This window comes from Lipotes vexillifer, unplaced genomic scaffold (assembly GCF_000442215.2).
Source record: "Lipotes vexillifer unplaced genomic scaffold, Lipotes_vexillifer_v1.1 scaffold164, whole genome shotgun sequence".
Taxonomy (NCBI): Eukaryota; Metazoa; Chordata; class Mammalia; order Artiodactyla; family Lipotidae; genus Lipotes; species Lipotes vexillifer.
The window spans coordinates 2,435,328-2,461,319 of record NW_006789313.1 but is presented as its reverse complement, the minus strand read 5'-3'; the positions used below and the strand labels follow the sequence as shown (position 1 = coordinate 2,461,319).

Here is a 25,992-nt window from a genome sequence, read left to right as displayed (position 1 = left end):
GAAAGGCAGTTTTATCTCAGTTATTGACCTACCTTCCTTATTTTCTTCACATACTAAACACCTAGAATTTCTTTCATATGCATAAACACATACACATATGTGTACCTGTATACACACAAAGATATATATATATGTATCTTTAAAATGCACAGAAAATGGGTGGGGAAGATACAAAACAAACTAATTAAAGGGACAATTTTTGTGACTTTTTTTCACTGTACATGTATTAACTTTGACATTAAAATGTCAATGACACATAGAGCAATAAAATATTTTTTAAATCACTATCTTGTGTTATTCATGAGCATTAATGTACTATTTTTAAAAACATTTTTGTTTTTAAAAGAATTACAACCTTGTGACATGACATGCTTTCAGATTACAAATGGCTTTTTTTTCTAATGTCAGAAAATGTTCTGCTATTTTACCAGCTGAAACCAACCTGACAAGACTGTTTCAATTGAAAAGGAGATAATTTCAGGGTCCCTAGGCTCAGGACTCCCAGCAGCAAATAAACCAGTGCTAGACCTGTAGAAGGCATCCTACAAATGCTTAAATAAATCCAATCTTTTACTTGTAGCATACAGGAAAATAGAAGGCTTTATGTGAAGAAAGAAATATGAATACTTTTGTAACTAACACATGCCCATAATCCGAACCCTAAAATAACATAACTATAGAATTTCACAGCTGGAAAAGACCTCAGAGAACATCTGTACTAGCTCTTCATTTTCCAGGTAAGAAACTGAGGACCAGAGGAAAATGACTTGATAAAAGTACAGAACAAAGTAATGGCTGGTTAGAACTGGAATCCAGGTTTTCTGAGACATAGTCTAGGTCACACAGCCACTAAAACTTTTAAAGAATTTAAAGGAGCGACTTTTAAATTTAATCCATTCAAATCGGTCCTCTGTTTTATCTTTTCTTCCTTATTACTGTCAAAGGAAAATAATTTTGTCCAAAATTTTAAAAGTGAACAAGAGCTGTATTTGTATTTTTATTTATTGCTTGAGAAAATAACTGGCAATGGCCTATTTAAAATTAGAATGTGATGCTTGGTACTCAATTTCTGAGTTCTGGTGGATAAAACAGCATATTTTTACACTAATTGGCCCTACTAGGCATAATTCTTCAGAGCTGAAGCCCTGTTATTTCAGTTTCAGACATCAATATATTCTTATTGTTTGCTTTTTATGTGTATTGTGTATTTTTCCTTTCTTCTGATAGCAGTCCTGACATCTCAGACCATCCTACACAGATTTCCTTTATAACAATTGATATGGACAGGTTGTCTGTAATGACCCTGTAAAATAAACTACACACAATCTTTTTTACTCTTTTATAAATTAGTTTTCTGTTTCCTAACTATATATTCTGTCTGTTTTTATGCCCTCTCTGAACTGGCACACTATTTTCATCACCTTGTTGATTCCTTTGCCAGAAAGTTAACAAATTTTGATTAAAGCTCAAGATCAATCTAAGAAATTTTGTTTTCTGACAATATATTATGACAATGGCAACAGTTAGTAGTTTATAGGATGTTAAAATTACTGCAGGTCCTATATTGTTGTATTTACTTGACTTTCAAACCTTTCTACGTGACATCAATTTTTTTTTTTGGCCACGCGGCGTGGCTTGTGGGATCTTAGCTCCCCGACCAGGGATCAAACCCAGGCCCACGGCAGTGAAAGCACTGAGTCCTACACACTGGACCATGAAGGAATTCCCAAGATGACATCAATTTTTATGACCCTAATTGTTACAGACATTACTGGTTCTCATTATTACTATTTGTGCCAAGGAAACCAAATCTAAGTCCTCTTTCCAGGTTTAAGGTTCTTAACTGAAAGATTTAAATACACGAATATTAAGTGACATAGATTACAAGCATATGACAACTTTTTCTTTATACTGATGCTGGTAGTAATACTGATATTATGCCCCAAATCAGGTACCATAAATTAGCATTTATAGCATTAGTATCTACTCATCACTGAATTACAGGTGTGATTTTCGGTTGTAAACTATTACTTGGCGGGGGGGGGGGCAGCAACATTTATAAGTAAATAATTGTTGTATTTCAGTTTAAACAAAGCTACAATCTGATTCATATATATGCTATAATCTCTGGTGCATATAAATATGGTACACCTACAGCACTGTTCTCAGATTATATTCCAGTTAGAAAATAAAATATTAACAACCAATGACATATCATACATAAATGCTTATAAAGATCTTGCGAACCCAGAATAATGTAATTAGCTCTTCCTGGTACATAGGTCTCACACTCACACTCACTCACACACACACACACACACACACATCTATCTATATACAGTATAATCATGATATATTTTGAAATTTATACTCTACATAGCATATATTTGTTTCATCAATAAAAGGGGGCCACGATGGAGGAAAATCCTTCCCATCTCATCTTGTAGCTCATATCTCAAAATAATTCTCCTCTTCCCCTCCTAACAATATTTGATATTGCTTGAAAACACTACTCAGCAAATTGTAAATGCCATGTAGATAGGGTCGGTGAGTGTCTTGTTCACCATGTCCCAGAACCTTGTTCAGGACCTGTGGCTTACAAGCAAGCTCCAAAAATAAATAAATGAACACTTTAATAACCATGCTGGTGCCCTTAAATTATGTGAATTTCTAAGGCAGCCACGATACTCAGACTGGTAACTTATTTGAAAAGGGAAGGACATAACCCCTTGTCTATATAATTTAAAATCACTCTGAGAGCAGTTTTTAGACTAAAGATTAGTAAATACTATATGGGCATCTAAATGGTAACTTCACAAATGAGCTGAGAAGAGGAAGATAGTTACCAGAAAGTGGGACTGATTTCAGCACAGAGATAAACTTCTGGATGAGCTGTGAAAGAAATCTTCTTTCTTGATAGGCTCTAAAATCAGAGAGAACAAACAGTGACCAAATTACTTTTGAGAAATAATTATTTCAAAAGTAAAATTTAAATGCTGAACAGCCTTTCTTACACTGTTCAAAATGTTCCATTTCTCTCTGAAATCAGGACCATAATTTAAACACACAACTTCTTCTTTGAATGTAAATACAGCACTACATGAAGAAAAGAAGAGCCTCATGACTGGTCTAATAAACCAGCCAAGAAAGCATCTCTATCTTCTTACTGTAAAAGTTTTCACTTGTGATTTAAAGGTCAAAACTAGAAAGTTTTCAAAATTTCATTTACAGTCTGCTCTTGAAACATAAAAAATCTAACATTTAAGTATGTAGTTAAAATGAGATAAGCAATTACATACTTTAATATGTTTAAACTATTAAACATAATAGAGTATTACGATGTATAAAAATTCAATGTTAGTTTAAAAAACAACTTTTTACTCATTACTAATTTAAGATGCACTATGTACCAACTAATCAAAAAACAATCATAAGGTACTGGATGGCTACAACTGATTAAGCCAGTCCTGGTGGAAATAAAAAGGAGGAGAATGACTAAAATATACTTGAAATGACAAGTCATAAAATATAATTAATAGCACAAGCCAGCATTAATAAAACTGGCTGACATTAACTGAGCACTTACTGTGCCAGGATGTGAGCTGTGTTAAGTACATCATACAAAATAGTCTCATACTGACGACAGTCCTACGAAACAGGTACTATTGTCTTGATTTCACACTGAGGCTCAAGGAGGTACAGTAACTTGCCCAAATTTACACGGCAGGTGAGTGTGAAACCTAGTTAAGTCTGATTGTAGAACCTATACTCTAAACAGCTATACATAGTCTAATCATTATGAAAAGACCTGATGTTTCAGTAAGAAACACAGTCTGTTTTAGGAGTTCAGAAGAAGAAAGCACTGTGGCCTAAAGTAGTTGGTGTGGAAGAGCATTTAGAAGGTTACCCTTCAATTACGTGGAGTAGAGTGGAAAGGGTAGTTAGGGAAGGAACGTTTACAAAACAATGCATAGTCTATCGACTTGGAATTAAATCATATTGAGGTAACGGGAAGAGAGAGTTTAAATTTTTTTGAAGTAGTCAAATAATGCAAAGATGTCATGTAATTAGCCCAATCAAGAGGCTATTGGTTAGAAAGATACCATGGAAGAGATGAGACTGGAGTTCGAAGTTAAAGAAAGGATATTCCTATTCTGACCCTAATATCCTGTCCTTATAGCTCTCACCTCCTTACTCCCAAACTTGTTTCTCTGATATCCAGCTTTTTTCAGTTCTTCTCATTTTCAGTAATCACCAGCATAACTCCAAGCTTCACTTCTTTTTGTCCTCAACCCTCTTTTCATAGTTTACATACTCACTACATAATCTCACTCATACTCATGACTTCAATTACTATCTACAGGTGTATACAGACTACTCTCCTAAGTGGAGGAAAAAACAGAGTCAGAAGAAGTTATCATAGGCCCAAGGGAAGCGAGTCCTAAGCATATAAGCAGAGGGGAAAAAATAGTGAGTGGAAAAGAGCACTTAAAGATGAAGAAAGAAAAAGGATCACTGCTGGAAGAGTCAGAGAGTAAACAAGCCAAGAGCACAGTTAGACCAGCTAGCCTCAAAGAGAGAGAGGAACAAATCTCTTAGAGTATACAGATTCTTCCCCTGTGTCCTACCAACAGCACTTTGTTTGATGAAATAAATGCTTGCTACTAGACTTTTATCCAATTGGTAATAATTACTATTAAAATACCCTGCAACCCTCATCTGCTTCCTTAATTGTTATACTTGATTTATTTTTCTCCTTAGCATGGACCACCATATAATATACCATATAATTCATCTGTTATTTGCTGCCTTCCCCAACTAGAATGTAAGCTTCACAAGAACAGGAATTACTTTCCATTTTCTTCTCTGCCACAACCCCATACCTATAATAGTACTCAGCAAAATAATAAACACTCAATATTTATGGAATGAATGAACTGTATAAAATGGAGTGTACTAGTCATTGTTAAGAGTGCAGGAGTAAGAAAAAGCAAGATAAGTTGGAATGACAGCCTGCAGATTGTGGAGAAAATTGAGAACCATCCACGACAGAGACTATGATGGACAACAGGCAAGGGGAAGACCCAGTGATACACTTATGACTGGAGCAGAGATAAGGGAAAGGAGAAAAACGTGGTGAAGTTTTGCCTTCTCCCTTGGACCTTTGAGAAAAATATTCCTATGATAGTCTAAGTGCTTCTTAATCATTTATTTGGTTCAGCGGTATGTAAAGGAAACAACAAATCAAGTCAGCAATATCTAAGACTCACAACCCAGCATAAGAAACCAACATGGAACAAAGCTTTGGCAACATACTGTTCTCTTGCTTCTGGATCCATCTTTTCATCATTCTTTTTAATCAAGTTCCAGAATTTTCTTAGTTTAGGTGTCTTTTTTAATTCTAATTCCAATCGTGCCTGAAAGAGTGATGTGACATTAAATTATCAGTAACCCCAAAGCTTACAAGGATAAAGATTAGATCAACTATTAGGTAGTTTTCTAATGTATGGATATAATATAGAGCAATGGGATAAAACCAGAAAGCAACATGACAAAACCTGAAAACTAAGAAATGAATACCTATATTTTAAAGAACTGTTCAATTCTGACACTTGTTAATAGAAAAAAATAAGACAAAAGAAACTGCCTTTTCTAGTCAAGATTTTAAGCTCAATAATAAATATTTTTCTTATTTCTAAAATTAAGGACTTCAATTTGAAAAATATGAGCATTAACATTTAGGAGCATTAAAGTTCAAAAAAAGGGTCTGAAACAATGAACATAAAAGAGCTATCACAATAAGGAAATGTCCACACCACCACATTCTTTCTTACCGCACTTATCTATTTTTAACTTAGTATTAATTATTTATACGTGCCTGTTTTCACCTTCATCAACTGGTACCTATGAATGAGCCTGCATATCTGGGCACGTACAAAACCACCCAAGAGCAGGAAATGGAATTCTGAATACAGTATTATACTGAAATTTGATAGTTTTAACTTTATTCCCTAAGATCTGTTAATTTGATACTGGCACATATTATCCAACAAGAATTTGATGAGAAAAATGAAGTTGCTAATACTAAACATAATTCTGATCTTCTCCTATAGCTAGCTGTATGTACATTCCAATCAAGGAAAATAAAAAATTTCAAGTCTGTATTTAGTCTCATCCAAAGACATACATACGAGTAATAATATTTTATTAAATTAACTCCTCTCTGAGCACAATAGATATTACCTTATTTCACCTTACAATAATGAAATCAGGTGAAACGTATGCTAGCTTACATATAAAAACTTTAAAACGGAAAAAACTACATCTATGATAAGTTAATGCATAGTAAATTAGACAGATTTTGTAAGCAGGAAAGGGGACTTTTAGCTACCATTTTATATCCATATTAAGCTACACAGTCTAAAACCACAAGTTCCACTTATAAATATACGTAAGTTTCTGAAATTAGATACTTACAGGCTGTAAGCCCAACCACATTGGGAGGGAGATAAGCTGCTGTACTTGACTCCGTATCAAGTCTACTTCCTGTTTAAAGCATGAAGAAACCAAGTATATAAACACACCAGCACTTTAACCTAAGTCTTTACATAAGGCGCATACTGCCTTTTTAAGTCCTGGGGGAAAACATGCCATCAGTACTTTCAAATTAATGATATTTTATTATTAAGAAGTTCAATACTTTTTAAAAAAGATACAGTCAAGCCTCTTTATTTGTAGATTCCACATTTGTGAATTCATCCACTTGCAAAAATGTATTTGTAATCCCCAATTCAATATTCCCAATGCTTTTGCTGTCATTCATTGTCAGCACAGAGCAGAGAAAAATGTGAGCTGCCCAACACACACATTTCCAGCTGAGGCTGGACAAGGTGATGCTCTGCCTTCTTGCTTCAGCTCTCATATTATACACTAGCATGTTTTTTGGGTCTATTTAGTGCTACTTTTTCACATTATTGTGTTTTTTCTTGGTGATTTTGCTATTTAAAATGGCCCCAAGCACAGGACTGAAGTGTCGTCCAGTGTTCCTGGGCGTTAGAAGGCTTTGATGTGCCTTACAGAGGAAATATGTGTGTTAGATAAGGTTTGTTCTAAGTTACAGCACTGTTGACCACGAGTTCAATGTTAATGAATCAACAACATATATTACATAAGGTGACTTTAAACAGAAACACATAAAACAGTTATACGCTGATCAGTTTGTTGTGACCAGAGGCTTGCATGAACCTAACCCTGTATTTTCCCCAAGAGCAATGGTTCAGTTATAACTAATTCAGTGTTCGCAGCTACTTTATAGAACGTAGCTACCTCAAATAATAAGAACTGATGGTAAGCTGAAAAAAATAAAGTATTTCAATAATAAGCTAGCTTTTAAGTTAATTAAACCTAGCACCAAACTACTAATACTAATTAAATCTTGGTTTTGTTCAATTGCTGACAAGGAATCACATCTATTTATATTTGCTTTTTTTAATTTAATAAATGTTAAAGAGATAATAGTGACATATTATAAATCTTTTTCTTATGTCTTTACAAGATCCATGTGAGGTACTACATGGAAACAGATAATAATCATCCATCTACCAAGACTGTTTTCAGGGAAAGAAAAAAACCCCATGCATTCTCCTGTATGGGTCTAAATGCACTATCAATTCAGAAGCAAGTATCTTTTTTTTTTTTTTTTTTTTTTTTTTTTCTTGCGTTATGCGGGCCTCTCACTGTCGTGGCCTCTCCCATTTGCGGAGCACAGGCTCCGGACGCGCAGGCTCAGCGGCCATGGCTCACGGGCCCAGCCGCTCCGCGGCATGTGGGATCTTCCCGAAACGGGGCACGAACCCGCGTCTCCTGCATCGGCAGGCGGACTCTCAAGCACTGCGCCACCAGGGAAGCCCAGAAGCAAGTATCTTTAAATAAATAGGTATATACCTTCAGATAACCACAGTAGAGAAGCACGAATGAAATAGTAATTACGGTAAATATTTATTTTTTTAGAAGATAATCCTATGAAGAATGAAAAGTGTCATACACAACCCAAAAGACTTTCAAAGATCATCCATAACCACCCCTCAACAGTCAACTCAAAACACAACTCTCCTGCTGACCTGCCAGCTAATGCACGAAGTATGACTGAGAAGTAATGAAACCATGTTTTTGTGTATAGCTTACACACACAGATCTCATTACTCAATGTTCATATTAGACTCTTTGCTGCTCTACGTCTGGAGAACTTCAGCTCTTATTATCATTTTACTTAGAGGCTAGATAGAGAAAAGGAGTGATCAAGTCTAAGTCTATTAAGCAAACATATCTTATAAAAAGATTTTACTGAGAAGGGGCTGAAATCAAGCTGTTAGCATTATCCTCATTCCCCACTATGAAGAGTTGGCTACAGAGGTAATCTCCTCTACATTCAACTGAAAAGAACAAGAAAACTTGAACGTTTCCCCAAAAGACAAAGTAAAATTACCAAACTATTGAAGCAATGATCAAGAAAAAGCAATAAGACTGTCTGTTCATGGAGTGAAAATTCGCCATCAGTTTCAGCTAATGCCGCTTTCAAGATACACTTGAAAAAGAATGGGAAGTCATCTGGCTTCTTCTTAAAAGTCTGAAAAGAAAAATAAAAATTCATTTTGAAATGGCTTGCTCACCTCTTTTTCTCCTTTAAGCAAACACTGGTGGACTTTTTAGTAGTCCATTAACAATACCTAATAATTACAAAAAGATTATTTGCTTTCTTATTAATGGTAGTAAGTCAAATATAGGTTTCTGGCAGGACTATGTGAGAGTTGCAGAAACGTTCAGCTAATAGAATAATGGCTTCAATTCCTTTATTTTTTCTTCAAGGATGAGGCTGGTAATTAGCTTAGGCTTTGTTTTCTTATTAAAGATCTAAAGTGTTTTAACTCTTCTAATTTAAACGAAAGAAACAACATCTTTAGCAAAAACTAAAGTCTTCCCACTCTAATCTCAAAGACAGCCTTTCCTTTATATTCTCTTTACTCTTAACATGTTAAAAAAAAAGGTAAATAATGTAAATATATTCAAGCCTCTCTGTGATCTACCTCCCCACCTAGTTTCTTTCTGTTACTTACCTCTCCCTTCTTTCATAGGCATGTGCTCCAAATGTGTGGCCTACACTAGCTGTTTTCACTTACTCCGCTACAACAGGTTTCCACCCACAGCACTCCCTGAAGTTGTTACAGCTGTCAAGTGCAAAGGACTCTTACCAACACTCAACCCCTTTTCAATGTGCTGAAGGTTCCTCCTCCTTTGTCACTTTACAGACCAGTGTTCCTAGGGTTCTAGCCTCATTCTTCTTTTCCCCCTCCCATTACTTCAACTACCATATGCTAATGATTCTAAATACACATTTTCAGTCCAGGTTTCTCTAGACCCTTAGATTCCTTTGTCTACTAAAAAATTTCACCTAGATATTCCAAAAGCAATTTAAACTCAGTAAGTCCAAAACTCAATTCAACAATTTTGTACCCTCCAAAGTATTCCTCAACCCTCTTCTACCTATCTTGGTAAATGGCACTCTCATCTTTTACATTCAGTTGCCCAAGCCTGGAAGGTTATTGGAAATAATACCTCTCCCAGCTAAAGCTACTTCAATTATCAAGTCTAATCAATTCTACTTTCCAAACCTGTGTGTAACCTCGTCTCTTTATCTGTATTGTCTTTTCTCCGTTTCAAGCTCTAATCACCAAAGTGGTTTTTATAACCTGCAAACTGATCAAGTCATTCTCTGGCTTCCCTCTCCTTTCCTTTGGTAGCTCGAAGGAACTTCAAGAAATCCCTAAGATCTCTCAATAAGACACAAGGCCCTTAGTTTACTCTGGGTTCTAATCTGCCATACTACGGTTGTCACTTAATGAATATTTCAGTGAAGTGTCCATGGTTTTATCTTAAAGAATGTTAACATCTTTTCATTTTGGAGACCATCCCCTCAAAAGAGATGATAAGTATCCACATGCCTTTCCTTCATTTAAAAAAGTATGACTGGAGGGGAAGAAACTCTTTTGATGAGCTGACCATTTCATGGTAGCCAAAGACAGCCAAAATTTTGGACCTCTATTAGCTGATCAAGCCTCTACTACAGTAGCACAAAGAGAAAATGTCAATTAGAAATGTCAAAAAGGGAAAACAGATCCCAAATCAGAGACAAAGAGAAAATTGAAATTACAATATATCTGTCTCAACTTTGGAAACACTACTTTATTCACATAAAACTACAAATATATACCCCCTGCTATGAAACAAGGCACTGAAAAATATGATCTCATTTGAGCATTATCTGTTTGTGCTACTTAATATAAATTTTACTTTATCTGATGTAAAAGTCTTTATAACTCATGCCACTCTGTTTTAAGTTCAAAGCAGAAAAATAACTCCACATTCATAATTTTTCAATTCATAGTAAATTAGTTTAAAGAAAGTATTGAAACCGAAAGAAATCTAATATTATTTTTCATACATCCATTCTTCTTCTCAACATTTATTATTGGATAAAGTTCGGTTCTAAAAACATTATTTATTATTGGTAAAAAGTGTGCTACTTTGTAATGGCTTGAGTGAGCACATTAAGAAAGCTATGAAGTAATTTAAATCTGTTACCTCCCATGCAGGGACATTTTCTCTGAACTTCTCATTCACCATACAGCAGATTGACATTAAATAGGCTTTGCTGGACACTTCTGGAGAATAATTCATCCAGAGGTAATTTTCAAGATACTGGCTGTGGAAGAATGAAAAGTCATAGAATATTTCATTAGTTACCACCACTTCTTTGTAATATATCACTCCCCTGAAAAAGCCTAATTATTTATAACTTTTTGAAAATTTATAGCTTGAGAATCCTTCACAAATTTACCTATAATGTAGGTCAGTGCTACCTACTATAAACATATGTAGCAAATGTGGCTTTGGAGAATGAGTCTTATACTTTCAAAGTAGGAAGACCTCAAAGGTTATTGACATATATAATTATCACCATTAGAGCACTGGATATTCCCTTATCTAAGGCATTTTGTGGAGTAAAAAATTAAAATATCTGACAAATATCAGCTCTAAAATGAAATGATATGATGGGCAGCTTCACAGATAAATGTATCTGAGAAATTAACATGAACTCACATCAGGACCAAATGATTTCTGGAAACTAAGAGACTTAACAAATCAAAAAGAGGATTTGTTACTTAATTTACAAGGTATTCAACATAAGTCAGTTTTCAAGGTAACTGGCATTTCCCCCTCAAGATGCCAAAATTCTTATTCTAAGACTTTGGTGAAAATATTCCTAAACAAAGTAAGTATTTCTGATTTCTAAAACAAAGCTTAGCCATTTCTTGTTCAGTGTAATTATGAACATCAATTACTGTACGGGGTTGTAAAATACTCTCAAGCACTAATGCAAAAAAGAAGGACTTTTTGTTCCCATTTTAAATCACTCCACACATATTACTTTTCAATTGGTTACAAGTGCACGTGCACATACTTGCACACACACGCAGAGTTATGCATTTTAGATTCTGCTATAGCATATAATTTTTCTACTTTCTCTTATGCTTCAAAGGTCTGCTCACGTTGGTATTTCTATGGGTCTATCTTTAGCAAGCATTCTTGCTTAATTTGCAAGAGCCTAGGAAACCGGTAAATAGTATTTTATCCTAAACAATGGCCAAAAGGCTCCAAGTTAGAGACTACTCTTTCATAAATAAAATGCATGAAACTTCGTATCATTCCTTTCTTATAAGCTTAAATTTTTTCCTGAATTATGCCCTTTAGAACTTCCATTACCAAGTCTGTTAATGTGAATCTGTCTGAAATCTCTTCATTTCATGGCAGTTTAGCTGGTGACAGAATTCTTTCTAAGTTGATAGTTCTACTTTTTTTCTATGTACTAGTCTCATACCACTATCTTCTCTATCATTACAACTGAGAAGTCTACAATCAATTTGTTCTTCTTCCTCTTTGAGTAATCTGTCTTTTTCTCTCCAGCAGATTTTAAGATCTTTACCCTGTCACTGTTGCTCTGTTCACAGTTTGCTATAAATACTTCCTGAATCTAAAAGACCCATATGTTTCAACTGTAGAAAATTCTTAACCATCATCTCTTCTAAAATGACACTCCCTCATTCTCTCTAAATCTCTTCTGAAACTCCTAATGGATCTTCTCATTCTAGCATCTAGATCTCTTAATTGCCTTGTACACTTTCCATCTTTATTTCTCTTTGCTATTATTTGTTAATTTCCTCAGCTCTAAATCCCCATTCACTAATTCCCTCTTTAGCTGTGTCTAATCTATTTAATTTGCCCATTGAGTTTTTAAATTTCAATGATTTTTATTTTCATTTTCCCCGAAACTGTCCATTTTTAGTGTCCTGTTTCTCGTTCACATATTCTGTGTGTTCTTTTATGCCCATAATAATTTTAAACATGATTGGACAGTGTGTATCAATAATATAATTACCTGGGATTTTCTGGGGGATATCTAATTCTATTCTTTATTGTTTCAACTAAATCTTGCTTTAATGTGCTTTGTAATTGGGAGTTTGAACTCATCTTTACCAGGGTTTTAGCTGTAGGATTTTTTTTGCAGTATAGTTGGAATACATATCCTTTCAGAGTATCTTTATATTTGCTCCTGCCAGATGCCCCACAGATATCATTGTCTTGCCACAGTTTTTAACAGTAATGTCTTGGGTATTATCTGACTACACAGCAAACTCCAAACCTATTCTTTACATTTTTCAGATGATGAATCTGAGAATATTAGAGTCAATGATTTGCCCAAGATGATGCAGTTATCTCCATGATATACACATGATACAGAACTGACTCCAAACTACATCTCTTTAATCCAAACTTAAGGACTGTTCAATAATTCCTTGATTCTCTTTTGGCAACCACAGCAAATGTAATCTATATAATAACACATCCCTTTTACACATTTCATCCAAGATTCAGTTCACTCTCCTGTACCCAGGCACCTCCTCCATGACATCTCACTTTTCACTCTAGCAAGAGACCATCAATTATCTCTATTACAAACTTGAGACTCATTATGTCTGGAGGCTGGCACAGAGAAAATGGCATTCTAACCCAGAAATTATTATATATAAAAGTTCCTGGAAGGTAACAACCCCCTTTTTCAGTTATTAAAAATCTTTCACTGTCACTGATGCCTTCAATATGCTCTGCTGCTTTCTCCTTCAGTTCCTGCAATTCTCTTGGTATCTGATATTTGCCAGGACCATAGAATTCTGGTTTTATCCTAATCATATATCAGCATCCTCTTGATTTTTATTTACTTTCCTTCTGAAAGATGGCATGATATGATGAAAACGGCATATTAATCTAAGGGCCAGATGGACCCAATTTCTAGCCTCAGTGCTCTCTATAAAATAAGGAAGCTCTCACTGGGATTGTTATGAGGATTAAATGAGATCAACTATTCAGTGACAATACAGTTCTTAGGATATAGCAGGAGTCTATTTACAAGTTAATTCATAGCTATAAACTTCAATTTCTCTCCGTAAAAATAATAAGAACACCTACATCATGACATTTTTTGTGAGGATCATATCAGTGTATGTAGGGAGAAACAGCTGTTAATAGAGACTGACTTCTGATGCAGACTAGACCTCAAGAAGTGTGGAGAAGTGGAAAAACCATGATCTTTGGCATCAGACATTGGCATCCCAGCTCTGCCAATTACTTAAATGCATTATCTTTAACCAATAACTGCTCTGACCTCAGTTTCTTCCTTCACTAAGTGGAGAGTATAATACTGACTTTGCAGGGCTTCTGTGAGTGCTCTGTATGTAAAATGTTTAACAATGTGCCTAGCACAAGGTTCAATAAATGGCAGATACTACTATCATCAACAGCAACCTTGGCTTTTACTTCCAGCCTACTGGCCACACCTGGTTGTAATATAATCTAAATTGTAACCTAAAGATTATATATTCTCTTCGTCTGAAAAATTTAACAGTAGCTTAGGTCAGAACAATGCTGGCTTAGTAATAACAAGTTAGCCTGGAAGGAAAAAATGGCTACAGAATGCATTCCAATTTACTCCCATTATCACTAGAGGAACCAAAGAAGAGTTCAGAAATTGCTCAGCACACACTATCTTAATTAGTGAAAAACAACTCAAAATACAAGTTACACTAATAATGGAACATCATCTTTGAAAACAAAGGCTATCATACACGTATTCCAAAATAAGCCAATCACAAAAATATAAATCTTGTAAAATTTATAATAATTTTCTTATCCACTCACAGAAATGTACAGAAAACTTAGCTAAAAGTTAAGTCACACACACACAAAAAAGTTAAGTCACACTGTCATCTTTAACTTCATCAAAGTAAAGCCTTTAAACTCACCTAAATTCCAAGAGCATTATCTTTCTGATGGCAAACCTAAAAATATAAAAATAAATAGTAAAAATATTTAAATAGAGAAAATAAACATTTCTGAGTTACTAATGCAGATGTATTTTGGAATCTTGTTTTAATTTTGACTCACATATCAGAATAATTATATTTATTTATGCATTGAAAAAAGCAAATTTTCTTTTTATTTTTTGTTTGTATTTTGTTTCAGATAGTTTATTTTATTTTTAAAAACTGTCTAAGAACAGTTACTTATATCCTACCCATATAACAAACACAATCAGCACCATGACATACGAGGATACAACACACAGATTAATAAGCCAAGTAATTTTAATCAAAACACAAGTGCTCATCAATATTCATAATATTAGATCACAACTGCCAAAAGCTAGCCTGTCTCAATTTCTTAAGCACTGACTAACATTCTTCCATTTAATAATCAAATGAAAACATTCTGCTGAAATCATGCCCTCCTATAAGCACAAGGGACACATGTATCTATATCACAAACATGGGAATCAGGCTTCTGTAGCCTTGACATTAAGTTTAAAGTATTAGAAAATTGTGGAGGGAATATCAGATATCTCTTTATATACTTTAAAAATCAGAGTGTTTTGTTTTATATGGATAAATGATGCAGTAGTTACAGGGCATCCTTCCAAAGGTAGGTTCAAACGTCCACTAATTTAGTTTTATCATTTTGTATATTGACAATAAAGTAGCCAGACCAGAACCATGCCACTGGATATTAGCCTCCAGCTTTGAAAATTAAATCAGTATGCATTATAAATTTATAATACCCCAAGAGGCCATTATCCTGTCAAAATCCTATTCCACTGATTTCTGATCTCTTAAATAGTTTCACTGAGCAAGCAATGTCAGAGAACTTTAGTGAGAATGAAATGAAGGATTTAACTGTGCAATAGCACAAAGACAGAACACTGCCAAGGCACTGGCTTCTATAGCCAGTCAAGCCACTGAGAGGATACAAGAGCTTGTGTGGTACACTCTAGATCTCCAGCTGTAGGCATTTCACTTTACATGTGTGTTGGACAACAGAATTCAGGCCCTGCTATGCAAATACCTGCACGCTTAATTTCTTCAGCCACAAATAGGACCTCATTGATGAAAGAAAGAAAATCTTGGCTCACGAGATAGATCAGTATTCTAGTCATGATTTAGTGTTACCTTGGCAACATCTTTAAACACCCTGGGACCCAGTTTCCTCATGTACAAAAGAGGTGAAGTGGTCAATTTTTTTTTCCTGTGGATGACGGGACAAGTGAAAAATCAGTTTTGATGGGTCAAGATAATGCAAAACCACTCAATTTCTCTTATAGCAATCTTGGTGGTACTCATTAAATTGGGGGTTTTACACTTCTGCCAGTAAACTTTCTGAGACAGATAAAGAACTTAAAGGTATACATATAAGATATAAAAATGGGTCTAGAGACTAGATATTATGCCAGAAAATCTTTAAAGATAAGGATGAAAAGTATAAGAAATAATGAGAAATATAAATAAAGGATTTGGGGATGGTTATTTTATTAAGCTACCAATATTTACTGAGATCATGCTTTGTAAAGCCTGAATCTGGTCAAGGGTTTGACATGCATTTCATTAAATCCTCCCAAAGGTGGATAATTTATGTACAATACATTGGGTCTATTAACCGTATTGTTAACTGGATGATTAAATTTGATTAAAAAAAAAAGAGTGGGGAGGGGTAGGCAAAGGGTTTTTTTTTTTTGCTGCTGTAATTGCCCTCTGCTATCTCTCTTGGGGTATGGTTGTGTGAAAACATGAGGTCTGGAGCTGTGGTAGCCCCTTTGCAACCACATAGGGAAAGCCAGAAAGTTTGTTAAAAGGCTGACAAAGACCCTCACGTTATGAACTTCTGAACTACCTACTCCAGATTTATTGTTAAATAGATGATTAAAAAATCAAAAAATAATTGTGAACAAAGGAAGCCAGCCACAGAAGAGTACATATCATGTGATTCCATTTATTTAAAGTTTAAAACCAAGCAAAACTAAACTATAGTGTTCACGTTTGTATACTTACATATTTAAATGATATAGCAAAGGGCACTAAGGGTTTGTGGGATGCTAAAAGGTTGGTTTTTTTACCTCAGTGGTGGTAAAAATTCAGAAGGCGAAATGTTTCTGTACATTTTATGTGCTTTCTGTTAATTTCATAGTAAAGAGGTTTAAACATTTTTAATAAAAAGAAATATAAACGCTGGCAAAAGTAAATTGCTCCAAAAGTCATCCCTTTTTTTTCTTTCAGTATAAAAATCACTTGGATGGATTAACAGGATTAATAATCATACCAAAGTGTGTGGGTTAAGAGAGTCCTAAAGGGCAAATGGACCCTGTCCTATTTAAGAACAGAGTATTGGATAAGAGCCAGAGAACAAGGATTTAATAACCTGGCGCTGTCTGTATCTATGGTAAAATATCTTGGGCTAGTTACTTAATCTCTCTATACCTCAGTTTCATCATCCATAAAATGAGGATCACGGTACCTATCACAGAATTGTTGTGAGGATAAATATGCTGCTATATACAATATGCTGAGATCAGAAGCTGGCACATAATAAGCACTCCAGAAATGACAATTACTGTTACTTTTAATATTTTAAAATCAAACAGATAAAAATACATTAAGACAAATTCACCAAATCTGATAATGGTAAGGAAAGCAAATATGAATCTTTTGTGTGATATATCACACACTACAATGGGGACTGTTCAGTCTACCTAATTTTGAGATTCTAGAAGTGATCATTTATACCATAAGAATATAAGAGCTGACTGAATTAATACCCAGATGCCTCCTAGGGAAATAGGGATGATGTACAAAAAAATGTATATTATAAGAACCTTAATGTATCATATTAAGAGTGCCTTATGGCTATAAACTGCCTATTTTGATAGCCTACAAACAAGTTAATAAATCTTACATTAAGCCATTCCCCAATAATGAAGAAGCTACGAGCATATAACTCTGCAAAACAGCTTCCACAAGGCACTAGTCTAAAAAAAAATGGTCATTTAAATTTTTAAATATACACTACAGTTTTTGTGCTACACAGCTGCATTATTTAACTTTTTGAACTTAGAGATATGGGGGCAAAATGCAATCAGGTCACTTTTATTCAAGTGTTTAAATGTGTACAAGATGAGAATATGGCTGTTAAGAGTGCCACGATAAGACTTAGGGAGCCCTGCCAACGACTGTTACTACTTTCAGCAATTAAAAATGACTTAGCCAAGTCTACATAACTTAAAAATCACCAGCAGCTTTTAGTTGTTAATTATATAAAAATTATATTCAAGGAAGCAATATTAATAGCAAAGGTTTAAATTTAAAACCCCCCATAACCCTAAGCAATCCACTGGAGTGAAACCCTGTTCTACAAAGAGGCAGAGAACTAGCTCTGAGTGTTCAAGGTAAATTCCAGATTGGTATGTCCTTAATATATAATAAAAAAGGGTCCTAGAATTTATCTACCCACTCATCTTCAGTTAACTTTCCTCAGGCAATCTCCTCCATACCCACTTTCACACCAACAAGTCATATGTTACATATCTACTCAAATGTGATATCTTTTTTTCTTTTATTGGAGTATAGCTGCTTTACAATGTTGCGTTAGTTTCTGCTGTACAGCAAAGTGAATCAGCTATACGTATACATATATCCACTTCTTTTTGGATTTCCTTCCCATTTAGGTCACCACAGAGCAATGAGTACAGCTCCTTGTGCTACACGTTCTGTTCTCATTAGTTATCTATTTTATACACAGTAGTGTATATATGTCAATCCCAATCTCCCAATTCATCCCACCCTCACTTTCTCCCCTTGGTGTCCATATGTTTGTTCTCTGTGTGTGTGTCTCTATTTCTGCTCTGCAAATACGTTCATCTGCACCATTTTTCTAGATTCCACATATATGTGTTAATGTATGATATTTGTTTTTCTCTTTCTGACTTACTTCACTCTAACAGAGGATCTTTGCCTGATAATCTATCTAAAATAGCAGTCCTGTCGTTATACCCTAATCCCACTTTAATTCATAGCACTTACTACCTGCTGATACTGTATGTGTGTGTATATATATATATATACATATATATATATATATATATGTATATATTTTGTCTGTAGATAAGAATTAGAACACAGCTTCATGAGTAGAGGCTTCATCTGCCATGTTCACTGATGCACCCTTAGCATTGAAATGGTGGTTGATACAAAGTAGGCTCAACCCAATCCTCTCTTCAGAACTCTACACCTAAATACCCAACTGCTTATTCTACATCTCTCTCTATAGCTCTTTAGTGGCTAGAATTCAACATTTCCAAAAGCAACTAGTGATCTACACCCAATCCCACCAGCAACAACAACAGCAAAAGTCAGTAATGGCACCTAATCACCTGACAACCTTTGCCAAAAATTTTGGAGTCATCCTTGATTCCCCCCTTCCTGTGTTCACCACATCCAACCACCAACCACTTCTATCTTTCAGATGGTAACTCCTCTCTACCTCAACTTTCCATGCTAGTCCATGCCATCATTATCTTCAATCTGACTACAACAATATTCACCTAATTTCCTGCCTCTTGCTCCCTCCAAAATTTTAAAATACCACCATCATGCTTCACTGGTTTCCTACTTCTCTTCAAATTTAAAACAAACAAACAAACAAACAAACCTTAACATGGTCTTTGGCCCTACCTACTTCTACAGGCTCAAGAATCGATTGCTAAAACAAAACAACTAGAGGACTTCCCTGGTGGCACAGTGGTTAAGAATCTGCCTGCCAATGCAGGGGCATGGGTTCGAGCCCTGGTCTGGGAAGATCCCACATGCTAACATTTATCATCAATGTCAGTAAAATAGTCTTTTATTTTTAAGTGCTTTTACTTATGTTGTTTGCATTCTTAGATTCTTCTTGTCTTCATTTTGCCCGAAAACTTGTTTCTCAAAATAGTTTGCACAGGGACTTCCCTGGTGGTCTGGTGGTTGAGAATCCACCTGCCAATGCAGGTGACACAGGTTCGAGCACTGATCCGGGAAGATCCCACATGCCGCAGAGCAACTAAGCCTGTGTGCCACAACTACTGAGCCTGCGCGCTAGAGCCTGCGAGCCACAACTACTGAGCCCATGCACCACAACTTCTGAAGCCTGTGCGCCTAGAGCTGGTGCTCCACAACAAGAGAAGCCACCACAATGAGAAGCCTGAGCACCGCAACGGAGAGTAGCCCCCGCTCGCCGCAAATGGAGAAAGCCCGCACGCAGCAACAAAGACCCAATGCAGCCAAACATAAATAAATGAATAAATAAAAATTTTTTTTAAATGACTGGCCTCTTATTTTGACACTGCCTTTACAATATTTAGTAAAATTTACCTCCTAAGACTCAAACACATGAAAAAAATAAAATCTGAGATTTTATAAGGTCTATGACATTCATAACACAAATGTTTCTATTTCATATTAAAACAGTTAGTTATCTTTTAAAATACTCATTGGGCATATATATCTACAGGTGCAGATATGGAAATATGCCCAAGACACATTGTTTAAAAAAAAAAGTCATGATGCAGAATGGTATGTAGAGTACAAACTCTTTGCTGTTTAAAAAAAAATCAAAGGGGTAGGGAACTGGAACAGATGTATACATAAGTAAAGAAACTGAGGGTTAAGGGACAGGGAAGAAGATGTACTGAAACTTACCCTTTCTGTGTACTGTTCAAAATAATTTTTATTTTTTATTATATACATAGTTTGTACATTATGTACAAAATGCATATTTTATTATTTTGTATTTAATTATCATGTATATTTTACTTTTCCAATTTTTAAATAATCTTTCAAAAAGATTTATCAGAAAATAAGAAAATCAGTATTAGCTTAATTGAAATTTTAAAATCTCCATATTTACTCTTCCTCACATTCCTTCAAAAACAAAAGAAACCCTAAAGAACTTAATCCCTCTAATCTGAGCCAAAAATTAAAAGGCAAAAAAATATCTTATGCCTCTTCAGCAGCTAGATATTGTTTTTCTAGTCACCATCTCCTTGATGACCAAATCAAAAAAAGGAAGGAAAGTTCCAAGTTTATGATTACATTTAGTTTAGAAGTTCTAATGAGATCCAAGTTAGTCCCATCTACTTCCTACGTATGAAAATTAAATTCATTCCTACCTTGATTTGACAATTTCTTTCTCATATATATCTTCAATCACCTGTTAAAAATATAAAAATGTTTAATATCTCAAATAACTTTTTTTCAGACTCTAAATTGAGAGTTTTCAATTACTGAGATTAAACAAAACAGGGTGGTTTAGGAAAGCTATCAAATATCACTGCTATTGGGCTTCCCTGGTGGCGCAGTGGTTGAGAGTCCACCTGCCGATGCGGGGGGCGCGGGTTCGTGCCCCGGTCCCGGAGGATCCCATGTGCCGCGGGGCGGCTGGGCCCATGGGCCATGGCCGCTGGGCCTGCGAATCCGGAGCCTGTGCTCCGCAGCGGGAGGGGCCACAGCGGTGAGAGGCCCGCGTACCGGAAAAAAAAAAAAAAATCACTGCTATTGAAATAATATTTAAGAGATTTTTTATAATCCCATTATATCCCTCAAAATGTAAAATAACAGAAAGCAAAGTAGTAGGAAAAAATAAATAATAAAATATATCTAAATAAAAATAATTATTAAAATCATGTATTTATTTCATTTCCAGGGAAAATAAAAATTCACAAGATCAGGATATTTTTTAAAAACTTCACAAAGTATATAAATGTTAACAGGCTCCACCTAAGAGTTTTAACAAAGTGCTTTCAAAAACTAGAAAGTAAACTGAAAGTGCAAAGACATAACAGAAGCAAATGCTAATCATTACATCCTGTTTTCCAAGCACATATGATAAAACCTCAGAATTTCCACTTACTTGGGTTAGGGTGGGTAGGATGGTATAATATGTAAGAATTCAGGTTCTGGGGTTGGAAGCCTGGTTCAAACCATCCACCTTTACTGCTGGAGACTACAACCTTTGCAAATGCATGACTGCTCTAAGGCTCAGTTTCCCAGTATACAAAAAGGATCTAATAATAAGAAGTACCCCGTGGGGTTGCTATAAGACAACACATGTAAAGAATTCAGTACAGGTCCTGGAACATGGTAAGCCTTTAATAATAGTTATCAGTAGCAGAAGTAATAGTAGTGCTAGTGACAAGAGTAGTTAAAAAAAAAACTTACTCTAAAATTATGAAGTACCTTAACATGGTATAATATAATATTATTTTATGGCAACTCTGTCTTTTAACTGCTCAAAGTATACTTCTCAAATAAATGTTTGTGGGTGGTAAAGGGAGGAAGACAATGAGGCAAGCAAGTCTTGAATTTGTATGAAATTTTCAGTCATTCCTTTTCTGTTTATCAAAATGCAAATTAAATAATAAATGAAGGGTATAATCTTCTTTAAATACCAACTTATTCATAGCTTCATCTAGTGTTAACTAAAATGATCTGAATATAAATTTAATCTCTAAAAACCTTGATCTAATTAAGTTCAACTCAATCTAGTAGTGTCATAAAGATATTTTTGTTATTAATGAAAAATGACCCTAGGAACCCCCAGACCCAACATATACAAGCACAAACATACACAAACAGCATACAGTAAGATAAAGCAACCTGGCTGATAATTAAGAGTAATTAATGTATGTCAAGTTTATGAATATCCTCCTGATGAATAAAATGGGATTGCTGGCAAAACAAAAATATATTTATAAATAAAACATTTAAGTTCAAATAATGTGAGAAATTTGGGATTAAGTTCAGTTTTAATAAGAGTGCCTAGATTATCACAATTCAATTTACAATGGCAAACTTAAAGCGAGTCTTCACTACTTGTTAAATGGCATGTGTATGTTAGCTCTATAAGACCTCTCTTTAAGAACCTATGACAATGAGAATTAATCCTCCATTAGGAATTCTGCCTTTCGTTTATTCTAAATTGTGTCACCTGAATCCTAAGTCCCTTCCCTAATTGAATATGACTGGCCCTCAGTCATCTAATTCTCTAAACAACTCCCACCTCTTCCACCATTATTACAGATCTTTCAGTTCATCAACCTAAAAATAAAAGTGAAAACAATAGATTTTATCCTAGATGAACTGTCAAAAAAACTGTAGGAAGGGGCTTCCCTGGTGGTGCAGTGGTTGAGAGTCCGCCTGCCGATGCAGGGGACGCAGGTTCCTGCCCGGGTCCGGGAAGATCCCACATGCCGCGGAGCGGCTGGGCCGCCATGCCATGACCGCTGAGCTTGCGCGGCCAGAGCCTGTGCTCCGCAACAGGAGAGGCCACAACAGTGAGAGGCCTGCGTATGGCAAAAAAAAAAAAACTGTAGGAAAACTGATGTGTATTTACAAAGATATTCATTACATTATCACCTAATAATGATAAATCAGAACAATCTAAGAATCTATAAACAGGAAAATCGACACACATTTTTTAAAAAGCTTAAAGGAAATAAAACAAATGATAGCAGAGGTTATCTCTGGGTAGTTATTTTTATTTTCTTATGGGTAGCTTCTGTATTTTCCAAATTTTCTATTATGAGTAATTATTAGTTTAGAAAACCATTCATTTTAACTTTTAAAAAAATTATGAAGAGCTTCTGTCGAATTAGCTCTTGAAAAAGATACAAAGAGCATACCTATGCAAAAGGGATGTTGCAAACCAAAAATACTTACCTTTATATCAAAAGGTGATTTTTTCTTGATATGGGGAGCCCAGTATTTACATGCTAACTGCAAAAGTAAACAGTATAAACAGTAAGTCATAGATTCATACCACTGCAGATTCATACCACTAACAGACTGAGATCATTCAGTAACAAGCTGTTTCTTAACAGGGCACTACTGGCGCAGGGTGAGGCGATAGAGTAATTTACCTATTAAGGGGACTATATGGGCTTGCAGACCAGGGAGCATCTTTGGGCCCAATCCACTGAATGCCAGTAATGCCCTGCATGGCACCCTGCCACTATGATTTTAAAAAAACAAAGCATACTTTTTAAACTACTCCTATGGAAACAATAGGGTGAAGTTAATAACCACAGTCAAACACCTTCAGCATAGAGCTAACGAACCTAGGTCTAGAAAGATTAAATGAGCTGCCCAAGACTACAATTAGTTAACAGGTGAGCCAGTACTAAGAAACAGATTCAAAATCCTCAGGAATGTTGATTTGCAAAACAATAATCTTTAAGTGATTAGTACACTCAGGTACACCTAAACAAAACCTAAAAAAAAATTGTAGTTTATCAGTGGGTTATTACCAAGAATAAAAGAGTCAGTATGTTATATTTCAGCAAAGCAGGTTTTACCTGAAAAATGTGAATTTAAATACATATACAGGGATACCTCAGAGAGATTGCAGGTTTGATTCCAGACCACCACAATAAAGTGAATACCTCAATAAAGCAAGTCACGTGAATTTTTTGGTTTCCCAGTACATATAAAAGTTATAATTTACACTATACTGTAGTCTATTAAGTGGCAATAGCATTATGTCTTAAAGAAAACAATGTACATACCTTAATTTAAAAATACGTTATTGCTAAAAAATGCTAACCATCATTAAAAAAAGTGAGATCAGGGCTTCCCTGGTTGGCGCAGTGGTTGAGAGTCCGCCTGCCGATGCAGGGGACATGGGTTCGTGCCCCAGTCCGGGAAGATACCACATGCCTTGGAACGGCTGGGCCTGTGAGCCATGGCCGCCGAGCCTGCATGTCCGGGGCCTGTGCTCCGCAACGGGAGAGGCCACAACAGTGAGAGGCCCGCGTACCGCCAAAAAAAAAAAAAAAAGTGAGATCACAGAGTTCAGATATCTGATCTTCTTAAAACTAAATTTTAACCTCTACATCTCACTCATTCAATAATAATTAAAAAGCCCCTTCTCTAGTCAGGTGTGCCAGGTGCTCAGAAATAATGGAGGAGGAGGGGCAGGGAAATGGTAGAATCCCTACATACTCTCTGTCCTCATCTCATACCATCCTCCCTCTTACTTCTTAAGTTTGCTCTCCTGGCTTCTTTACATACACACCATAAGGCATTTCCACTTGCTACTCCCTGGACTGTTTCCCTGCTCTTCCCCAGACGGGCTCTTTTTTGCATTCAGGTCTTAGCTTTTGCATTCAGGTCTTAGCTCATTCAGGTCTTAGTCAGGACTCTCCTGACTGCTCTTCAAAAACCCCACCCAGTCTGCCACAATGCCGTTTCATTTTCCTGGTAGCAATAATCACTGTCTGAAACTACACTGGTCATTTGTCTCACTCATCCCTCTAAAATGTAAGATCCCTGAAGGGAGGAAACTAATAACTTTCACCACAAAAATTCAAGCAATAGGAAAAGGGAGTTCTACTCTAACTTGTCCAGAAAAACCTCTCTAAATTAATGTAGATGAATGACAAGGAATTAACCATATAAGAAAAGGTAGAGAAAAAAATGAAGTAGAGGGAACAATGTTGAAAGGAGGTGCCAGGAGGTGAAAGATTGCATGGCACAAATAAATGCAGTTCAGTATGGCTAAGCACTGTTAGAAAAAGAGAAAAAAAGAGAGGAAACTGGATATAAGCATGGACCAGATTCACAAGGTGAATGATTCCAGTCATTATCCTAAGGGCAATTAGAACTCTTTAAGAAAGGATTCAAAATGACTCTTATGCTTCTGCCTTGGCAAATTTGCTGAAACAGGGCACAGAGAAGAAAGAAGCAAGTGAGTAATAAGTTCTGCATAGAGCTACTTGGACTCTTATCCAACACCCAAAGCAACAAATAAGGATTAGGAAAGTTGCTCAGTGCTACAGGGCTATGTTTCCCTATTCAAAGCCAACCGCGGCTCACCATGCAACACAATAAACAGGTTTTAAATGAACGCTCTCTGGCCACGGGATTGCTCTCTTCGTAGATGCATGTATTTGGAGCAGGTGTCTTGTCAGATTCTCACCATTCCTTTCAAAGATCTAGGTTACTCTAAGGCGAAGAATAAGCCCATCCCTCCTTCGACCCTCAGTTCAGTATCACCTCTGCTATGGAACCTTCTTGCCAGTCTCAGGTGACTGGGGTGTTCCGTCTGTGAATCCACGGCTCCTGCGACGAACTCTAACATAGCAAAGCTCGCATAATAACTTTCTTTTCATGTATCTGTCTCCCCTGGAACATGAACTCCTCGGGGCAGAGCCTCTTTCACCACGGTCTCCCCAACAGCTAGCACAGGTGCTGGCACACAGCACGTACTCTTAGGAAAAAGACTTGAGTGTATGAATTGACAAACGAATGCCTCCTCTGTGCTCCCGTTCCCAAGAAAAACCCCACCTCCTGGCCTCGGGGCTTCAGCGTCCTCACCCCTTCACACACACTAGACTCGCCCAAGCGCACCTGGGTCACGAACTCCGCGTTGATCTGGGACACCGTAGGGGCCACGATTTTCTTGGGCTGAGCAGGGGCCGTCATGGCAGCACTCTCCTTCCGCTCCAGTGGAAAACAAAGGACCGCT

The 25,992-nt window shown here is 36.0% G+C and overlaps 1 protein-coding gene across 1 annotated transcript in view; it reads right to left on the bottom strand.

The window, feature by feature from the left end:
* Positions 1-25,992, bottom strand: part of AQR (aquarius intron-binding spliceosomal factor) — a 103,415-nt gene that overhangs the window by 77,318 nt on the left and 105 nt on the right. Inside the window, exons 1-9 of the mRNA XM_007462507.1 lie at positions 25,875-25,992; positions 23,187-23,243; positions 20,639-20,679; positions 14,415-14,450; positions 10,639-10,759; positions 8,486-8,626; positions 6,478-6,546; positions 5,317-5,417; positions 2,847-2,923 (exon numbers count right to left, since the gene is read on the bottom strand). The exon at positions 25,875-25,992 is cut by the window's right edge and continues 105 nt beyond it. Of these exons, the coding sequence (XP_007462569.1) occupies positions 2,847-2,923; positions 5,317-5,417; positions 6,478-6,546; positions 8,486-8,626; positions 10,639-10,759; positions 14,415-14,450; positions 20,639-20,679; positions 23,187-23,243; positions 25,875-25,949 (718 nt within the window). The 5' untranslated portion in view covers positions 25,950-25,992. The remainder of the gene's footprint in view (positions 1-2,846; positions 2,924-5,316; positions 5,418-6,477; positions 6,547-8,485; positions 8,627-10,638; positions 10,760-14,414; positions 14,451-20,638; positions 20,680-23,186; positions 23,244-25,874) is intronic.